We start from the raw sequence: 519 nt of genomic DNA, 5'->3' as shown, positions 1-519 counted from the left end.
GCACCCCCCTGCTGGGAGGTCGCCGCCCCCATGGGGAAGCTGCCACCATGGGGACACGCCACTGCTACAGGGACAGGGCTGCCCCGGGGCACTACCTTGTTCATCCTTCTCAGACCTCTCGAAGAGGGCGAACTTGCGGGGGTTGTCTACGACAGTGAACTTGCGGAGGAGAGCGTCGATGACCTCGCTGGCGCGGGTGTGCGAAAATATGTGCAGGTGCTTGACGGTCCCCTTGGGCAGGTAGAAGGACGTGCGGCGCTTCACCCCCTGGGTGCGCGGCCCCGGCCGTCCTGCCTGCAGGGAGGGGACCCGCTTGGTCGCCGGCACCGAGACGGGGCGCACCAGCTTCAGCTGCACCTTGATGAAGCCAGTGTACGAGCCATCCTTGTTCTGGGAGACATGGGGGAAGGCGTGAGCGGGGCCACAGCAGGGCACCGTGACCCCCCCCGGCCCTGCACCATTCCCCGTACCAGGCTCATGAAGAGGTTGCTGTTGATCTGGCTGTTGTACTCCTTGATC

The 519-nt window shown here is 65.3% G+C and overlaps 1 protein-coding gene across 1 annotated transcript; it reads right to left on the bottom strand.

The window, feature by feature from the left end:
- Window positions 1-95: 95 nt before the first annotated feature.
- Window positions 96-512, bottom strand: LOC104625562 (ras association domain-containing protein 1-like; the record flags this gene model as incomplete). Its single annotated transcript, XM_010293219.1, has 2 exons — window positions 471-512; window positions 96-390 (listed from the first exon to the last, which is right to left on the bottom strand). Coding segments are annotated over exons 1-2 (304 nt in total), but the record flags the coding sequence as incomplete, so codon positions are not given.
- Between the last annotated feature and the right edge of the window lie 7 nt (window positions 513-519).

The sequence above is a fragment of the Phaethon lepturus genome, unplaced genomic scaffold, assembly GCF_000687285.1.
Source record: "Phaethon lepturus isolate BGI_N335 unplaced genomic scaffold, ASM68728v1 scaffold37018, whole genome shotgun sequence".
NCBI classification, from domain to species: domain Eukaryota; kingdom Metazoa; phylum Chordata; class Aves; order Phaethontiformes; family Phaethontidae; genus Phaethon; species Phaethon lepturus.
Note: the sequence above shows the minus strand (reverse complement) of the source record. Positions and strands in the feature narration are given on the sequence as shown.